Genomic DNA, 8,461 nt, shown 5'->3' with positions numbered 1-8,461 from the left:
TATGACACTGCCTGTCTCCATCAAAATGCTGGATGGTTGTCAGAGAATTGCTGATTCTCGTCCACAAAGCTTTATCAGTTAGCTGAACTAATCAACTCTTCATGCTTCTTTTGTTCTTGATATCTTATAGTCTGTAATAATGTATAGGCTCTACATAATTTAACGTTAAAACTGATTACATTTTGAGTGATTTTTTTTACCTCTTTTTTGGTTTTTAATGGGGAGTGATCAGGCACAGATAACCCAGTGAGCATTGTTCCCCGACTTTAGATGGTTCTAAGTGCTTACACTGAAAATGTGTTTGTTCTGTGGCAGTGTGATAGCTCTCAGAGACCAAGATGCCAAGGTCGCCCTGAGCTACAGATTGGCAAATGATTTACTTTTGTTCTTTGCATCACTCTTTTCTTGTTAAAAAAAAATCCAATTAATCTGTCATGAATGATTATAAATTTGATGCACTAGTCTGAAAGTCTGTTTATATATTCATTTCCACAAATGCCAAAGGATAAATGACATCAAAAGGTGCTTCAAGATTAAAAGAGCTGACACTTTTATCTTTGTGTACGATGCTTCAACTTGTAGGGCACCAATTTAAAGAGTTAAAACAGACCACTAAGATCCAACAGAGAAGTTCAGTAGCTATTATTTAAAACTCTCCTGTTTGCCGTTATTTCTCAAATCCACAAGACAGAAAACTTTCTATTAAGTGAACCCCTTTCTCTTGAAGTCTTGAATAGTCACCCCAAAGCCCAGGTTATCACTTGCAATAACATCCCACTCAACTTAGAAATATTGTATATGTTTATTTTACATATGCAATTTCACATCAACAAAAGCATGTACTGTGTATGCTTCGTGGCAATGAAGGGCAGGTCACCAAAACATACCTTGTATCATTTTTTGTACAGTTCCTGTAGTACAGACATGACATTGAATAGCAAAACCTAGCTGGGGGATGTAATTTATTCTTTTATTAAAAATTGGTCAATTGTAGCTCATCTCCAAGAAAGTTTAGTAACATGAGTATATATTGTGATAGTTACCAAGATACGTCAAATTCTATATAGAGAATGTCAGAAACTCTACCCCCCATGCCCCTAGGAAATAAAACTTTATCCAGATACAGGTGATAATACAGCAGTAACATTTTTTTTGAAAGTTTTGTTTTATAATTTGAGTTACATTTCTAGATAAGTTAGTATCTACCTAAACTAATCACACAGCCCCTTGAGCACCGTGAATGTCTTTGAACAGGCTACAACCATCACAAATATAAGATAAAGTAGTGGCTCAGAAGAGCCCACAGTCTTTGAGATTCTCTTTTATTATTATGTCTGTCACCGCATCAAACACGAATTTGACGTTTTGGGTATCAGTAGCACAGGTCATATGAGAGTAGATTTCCTTATCTTCCTTTTTTAAATTCAGGTCTAGAAACTGGTTCTTGATGTAGTTCCCTGCATCTTCGAATGTATTTGGTCCTTAGTGAGCAAAGAGATGAAAGCAGTAAATATTAATCACATCTTACAAGTCATAGAGCTATAAAGAGCACTATCAAGTTCTAGGAAGTGCGCTATGTGATGTATGGAATCTTAAGAACACCACCTCTCGACTCCAAAGTCAAGGTGTCAATGGTCAGATATTAGAGATTTGTGCAGGACCTACACAGCATTACACACACACACACACACACACACACACACACACACACACACACACACGTGCATTGTATTCTATAATTCTATATCAGCTCTGCTGGGATTTCTGAGAGTTGTATGTCAATTCATTTGGGTGCGTATGCAACAACCTTGAAGAAGAGGAGGATATGAATCTGGGGATCAGGAAAATGATAGATATTGGATGGTCTAGAGGGAGGAAGGGGGAGAAATGATGCAATGATAATTTAAATTTTAAAAAACTTAAAAACTGACATCACAAGGTGAGTGACACAGATAACTGTCTCTCTGTCTCATACACATACAGAAACTGCATCTTGTGATCCTGTGGTTATGCATAAGGTTTAATACAAGCTAAGAGAGAGACTAAGTGAGACCGTGGCAGACTAGTTTGCAGAAACAGGTAGTATTGAGCAAGGTCTTAAGAGAGAGTTGAGAAGAACAAAAGGATGAAGCAAAGCCAAAATGTGCAATGCATCATGGTCTGTAATATCCCCAGTCCTTCTGGATGGAGGTGTGAAATAGATTGACATTTTGAAGATCTATTCAGATGGATATGAGTGAAATTTTGTAGAGGCAGTGTACAAATCAAATAATAGAATGAGACAAGGAAACTCATTGTCTTGGCTGCCAGAGGAGCTGAGCTGTGGCATGGAATGTTATAGAGAGTGACTCTTGACACCATCCATGAAGAAAGTTAAGCCTGAGAAACTCTACTAGAATGGCACCCAGATCAGATGGAAAAGGGCAGCAGATAACAGTAAAACTGGTAAATAACTCTTTCAATAGATTAGCTTCGCACCAGAATAGATGTGTTGAAGACATGGCAGAAAGGACCCGGAAGTCTTTCTAATGGATACATTTTTTGCTTTCAAACTTCCTTGTTGCTCAAAGCAAATGTCTAGGATGAAAATAAAGTCTTCAAACTATAGAACACAACTATGCTGGGAAGGAGGCTCAGGAGAAGAGGTCTTGCCTAGCATGCACAGGCCATGAGTTCAACACCCAGTTCTAGTAAAGAAATGAACCAATAAAGAAACAAATAAATTAAAACACAACAAGATAAAATAAACAGAATGGAGATAAAAAAAACTTGGAAAGTAAATCCTGACAGGAATACAAAATCACTGTAATCATTGCTAGTGAGAATGCAAAAGGTTCCTTCCAATCTCTGGGGAAGATGAGACACTGAGTCACCCCAGCAGTTTGAGATCCTGAAAAATGTGAAACTGTAATAATATTAGACACATCTGTAGTTTCTAGATTTTGGAAGGATAGGGAGGGCGTATATAGGTGAAGCCTAAATGATAGTAGGCCAACAGAACTATTTCATATGATGCTATATTAATTCTCTAGTTTGGATCTGAATGTCCTCCAAAGGCCCATTTGTTACAGGTTTGGTTCCTAACATGGTACCAGTTGATATAGTAGAAACTCTTAAGAGGTGGGGCCTCATGGGAGGTTTTCTTAGCTACCAAGCATGTGCATTCAAAGCGGCCTGTGGGATGCCCATCTCCTTCTTTCTTGCTTCCTTCTTGAGAGGGGGCTAAAAGGACCTGCCATGCCACACTTCATTGTCACAGACTTACAAAAGTAACAGTGCCAACTGAACACTGGTTGTGACTTCACAAACTATGAGATTTGATAACCTACTTTTCTCTTTGTCAGCTGATTTACCTCGGATATTTGTTCTCTTAACAGAAAACTAATTAACATGGCATGCATTTAGCAAAACACATAGAACTATCAGACACAGAGAGCAAACCCTAATTACACTGTGGATTTCAGTTAATTATGTGTCAACATCATTCCATCAATTATAGCAAGTACACTGCATCAATATAAGATGTTAACTAATAGGATACTATGTTAGGGAAACCGAGAGGGTACATAAAATCTCAACTCTCAAAGGATTTATTTCCATGTGAACAAAACCTTCTCTAAGAAGCTGTAGTAAATATGAATCCCTTAACGATGTCTTTATTTAACCTCTACCATGAAATACAAGTTCATAATTGTATCGATCACATGACAGATGTATAGACATTATAAATGATGTCTGTGATTCTAGAATGACACACTAAAAATTAACTAAAAATTAACTAGTGACTGCCATGATCTTCATACATAAAGGATAAATTTTGATTTATAGTTATGTTTAAATTATGACCATTTCCATATTAGATAATTTTATCAATAAGAGTATACCTAAGTACTTAAAAATGAGTCTTTAAAGGTAAATTAACCCTTTCATGTGACACTAATGACTTAGTAATTACTAACTGACACGATCAGCAGTCAAATATGGGGACCTCAGGAGGGCAGAGAAAGAGAAGTACAACTGTTTACAAATTCATTCCTCCTGTTCATTGGCCACACTGTATATTCTGAAGAGCCACTGAGCTCCAATGAGATATTGCAAGCTCTAGTTAGGGTGGCATTACAGTGACATTATTATATGGCAGGTAATATAGCTTGCAGTATCATTGGACATGTTTGCAGAGCAGCTACTCCCTCCTATCTAATATTTTCCAATTTGTTCCATTTGGAGTTTGCTTTAGGATACACAGTACAGCAAATTTCCTCTTTATCTGAGAGATTGTGTTCAGCTGAATCACAGTCATGTTAAGGAGAGTAGTGAAAGAGATATCTTGATAGACAGGCCATTGTGGAATTAGGGAGAAACCTGATTGCAGGGAAATTCCCAGGAATCCATGAGGATGACCCCAGCGAAGACTCCTAGCAATAGTGGAGAGGGTACTGGAACTGGCCTTCTCCTGTAATCAGATTGATGACCCCCCTAATTGTCATCATAGAACCGTCATCCAGTAACTGATGGAAGGAGATGCAGTGATCCACAACCAAGCATGGGGCTGAGCTCCATAACTCATCAAAGAGACGGAGGAGGGATTATATGAACAAGGGGGTTCAAGATCATGACAGAGAAACCCACAGAGACAGCTGACCTGAGCTTATGGATCCTCGTGGACTCGGGACTGACAGCTGGAGAGCCTTCTTAGAGCCTAAGTAGGTCCCCTGCATGTGAGTGACAGTTGTGTGGCTTGGTCTGTTTGTGTGGCCCATGGCAGTGGGACCAGGCTCTAGCCCTGGTACCTGAACTAGCTCTTTGGAGTCTATTCTCTATGAAAGGATGCTTTGCTCAGTCTTCATGTGGGTGAGGAGGGGTTTGGTCCTGCCTCTACTTGATGTGCCAGGCTTTGTTGACTTCCCATGGGAGACCTTACCCTTTCTGAGGAGTGGACCAGCTGGGCTGTGGTGGCACACACCTTTAATCGCAGCAATTGGGAGGCAGAGACAGGTGGATCTCTGTGAGTTAGAGACCAGCCTGGTATACAAGAGCTAGTTCCAAGACAGGCTCCAAAGCTACAGAGAAACCCTGTCTCGAAAAAACAAAAAACAAACAAACAAACAAAAAAACCTGAGGAGTGGACCAGTGTTGGGTCAGAGGGTGGTGGGGAGGAGCAAAAGGCAGGGAGGGAGAGGGAACTGTGGTTGGCATGTAAATGAACAAAATAAAATAAAATAAAAGGATCCAAATAGGAGGGCAGGGGAGACGGCTTAGCCAGTATACTGCCTAACATACAAGCAGGAGGGCTTGAGTTTGGACCCTCAGAACCAACGTATAAACCAGGGTGCGGCAGTGGGCTTCTGCAACTCCCAGCCTGGGGTGAGAGGGAAGATAGGGACAAGTAGATTCATGAAGGTCATCAGTTAGCAAGTTTATGTGTATAGATGAATTACAAGTTCTGCAAGGGATCATGTCTCAAATAGAAATAAGGGATGAGAACTGGGGATATTGCTCAGAGTTTATAAACACTTACAGTTCTCTTAAAGGACCTGGATGTGGTTCACAGAACCCACATGGTGGCCCACTGTTCTCTGTAATTCCAGTTTCAGAGTATCCAGAGTCCTGTCCCATCCTCCAAGGGCACTATATAACGTGGTGCACATAAACTCATTACTGAGCTTGCACACACACATGGTGAAAATTAACCATTTTTTTAAAGCTGGAGGGTGATTGAAGACATAGGTAACAGTCTTGAGATTGCACGGACATGCACACAACTTGCATGCACACCACACACACATACACAGACACTGTGGGGGGCACGACATGTGGGCCCATGGGTCTTATAGCAGCTCACTATCTAGAATGGAGGGAAACAATATTACCAGTGTACTCTGGGAAGCAGATGCTGAGGTGAACCTTGGCCACTTTTTCCTGGAAGAGATCTTTCTTGTTGAGAAAGAGGACAATGGAAGTGGTGGCGAAATACTTGTGATTGCAGATGCTGTTGAACAGGTGAAGACTTTCATGCATTCTATTCTGTGGCAGAAAGAATGAGAGTGTGTAAGGTTATTATCTGCAGAGTTTCGGCATGGGCATCACAAGCAAGGACCTAGGTACTATGGACATTAGTGAGGGGGGCATTGGGTTGGAAAGGGCAGGGCTACAACTGGGCAGCACTGTTTGGTGGGCCTTAGCTTCTCTCCTCTTTCTCCACTTCTTACATCGGACTTACCACCTCTTCATCTTCGACGAGCACCATGTCGTAGGCACTGAGTGCAGCGCAGAATATGATGCACGTCACTCCTTCAAAGCAGTGGATCCATTTCTTTCTCTCTGACCTCTGCCCACCAACATCAAACATTCTGTAAAAAAAATAAAATGAAAAATTAATCCTCCAAGTCTTGTTGAATTGTTGACATTGGCTGCATATTTCGATATACTTAAAATGCATTCTTTGATTTCTGTTGCATAACTTGATAAGGGACTACAGGAAAAAGGGAAAATTCATAAGTAGAAATGAGTAAACTTGAGCAATTGGAGATTTTAAAGAAGTTTAAAATATAAGTCTTAGAAGACTTTGATAAGAGTTTATAAATATTTTCAAGAGTGAATAGCCTAGAAAGACTAGAAGATTGGGTACATCATTCTGATAAAAGGATCCTCTTTGCTCTCTTCTTAGAATTCTTTTTATTCAAACAATTAGCTTGTGTTCTGTGCTAACACTGATTTCAATCAGTTTATATGAAGATGGAAAGATATGATTGCTATTTTCAAAGATCTTGATGGCTGCAGAGAGCTATACATGCAAGTGATCATAATATTATGTAATTAAATATTCAAATATTCAAAGAGCATGTCAGTACAGGGTGGGGTTTAAGTCAGTCTGCAGGATCATGAAAATCACTCCCAGGAGGGGTTTGAATGTGTGGACTGAGTTCTACGTTATTAAATTAGTAACAGTTTTCATGGATAGAGAGAACTGAGAAGTAGATAGCACTACTCTTTCTACCACTCTTTCCCTTTTCTGCAGGTACCGCACATCAAAAACGAAATTTCCATTTCACTTCTATCTTTACATGTCCCTCAGGACAAGAGTAAAAGTATCCTAGCTGACTGCCCCATTGCTGCTGCTCCAGCATCCAGAGGTACTCTCCCACGACTCACACATTATGTACATCGCTTTACTGTTGAATGGATAGCACAAACTCACGTTCTCGCTGGCAGCTTTTTCATGGCTTCTCTTTGCCTCAGAACAAAAAACCAAATTACAGTGACCCACAAGCTGTGGCAGCAGCTTCCATCCTTCCTGACCTTCCAGGTTTCTCCTGTGTCAATCTCCTCTCAACACAGCAAAATCACAGTGTTCTCTTCGTTTAGTTAATATTCTTCCATGTTTCTGATGGCTCAGGACTCTTTCAGGGGCTCTTTCACTTTCTTGCGACATGCGGCTTTCTTTTCCCCTTCACTTAGTTCATTGTTTTTGAGAGTCTCCTGAAGCCCAGGATGGCTATACACTGACTGTGTAGTTGAGAGATTATCTTTCCTTCCTTCCTTCCTTCCTTCCTTCCTTCCTTCCTTCCTTCCTTCCTTCCTTCCTTCCTTCCTTCCTCCCTCCCTCCCTCCCTCCCTCCCTCCCTCCCTCCCTCCCTCCCTCCCTCCGTCCCTTCCTCCCTCCCTCCCTGCCTGCCTGCCTGCCTGCCTTCACTCTCCAGGTTGTGTGATTACCATACTGAGCTTATTTTTTCTCCCTTTCATTACTGCTTCTCTCTCAAATTTCCTGTTTTGTTGCCAAGTCTCATCCACAGACGAGGCTTTCTGAGAATCCCCTCTCTCTCCTCCTTTCCATTTAATTTATGTGGCCCACTCTTACTTTATGGGTTTCATGCCAAACAATAAAAAAATATAGTTCGTCTGTTTGACATCTATCATGTTTAACAAAACAGGAGTCATGCAAGGCAAGGCTCTATGTGACTAATTGTTTCAGTTATATTGCCTAGCATCATGCCTGGCACACAATACACACTTAGTAAGTATTGGGAAATAACTGAATAGAGACTTTGTTGGCAAACGAATGGACAACTTTTATGAAAAGCACATGTGAAAGTATCTAGGTGTGGGGTTATGAAGCATGTCTTCAGAAAACAATCTAAGCTTTTAGAAGCAAGAAGAAAAAAATTGAGCTACATAAATTAATAACTACCATTTCTTATTTATTCATGGTCAGTTTAACCAATGTTTACTGGATATTTCTTCTATCAACATCAAAGACTTAGCCTCCAGGGCTTACAATCTGTTTTTGATAGAGTGTACCAGGTAGTGAGGGGTTGTACACAGCAATACAGTGTGACAAGAAGGGAAGGGCTGTACACAGGAACGCTGTGTGACAAGTAGGGAAGGGCTGTACACAGGAATAGTGTGACAAGTAGGGAAGAATTGTACACAGGAATACAGTGTGACAAGAAGGGAAGGGCTG

The 8,461-nt window shown here is 40.5% G+C and overlaps 1 protein-coding gene across 1 annotated transcript in view; it reads right to left on the bottom strand.

The window, feature by feature from the left end:
- Window positions 1-1,005: 1,005 nt before the first annotated feature.
- Window positions 1,006-8,461, bottom strand: part of Gnat3 (G protein subunit alpha transducin 3) — a 38,743-nt gene continuing 31,287 nt past the window's right edge. Inside the window, exons 6-8 of the mRNA XM_005358342.3 lie at window positions 6,221-6,350; window positions 5,871-6,024; window positions 1,006-1,481 (exon numbers count right to left, since the gene is read on the bottom strand). Coding sequence (XP_005358399.1) covers window positions 1,291-1,481; window positions 5,871-6,024; window positions 6,221-6,350 — 475 coding nt within the window. The 3' untranslated portion in view covers window positions 1,006-1,290. The remainder of the gene's footprint in view (window positions 1,482-5,870; window positions 6,025-6,220; window positions 6,351-8,461) is intronic.

Source organism: Microtus ochrogaster, chromosome 26 (genome assembly GCF_000317375.1).
Source record: "Microtus ochrogaster isolate Prairie Vole_2 chromosome 26, MicOch1.0, whole genome shotgun sequence".
Taxonomy (NCBI): domain Eukaryota; kingdom Metazoa; phylum Chordata; class Mammalia; order Rodentia; family Cricetidae; genus Microtus; species Microtus ochrogaster.
The sequence above is the reverse complement of the archived record's forward strand: the minus strand, read 5'-3'. Positions and strand labels throughout refer to the sequence as shown.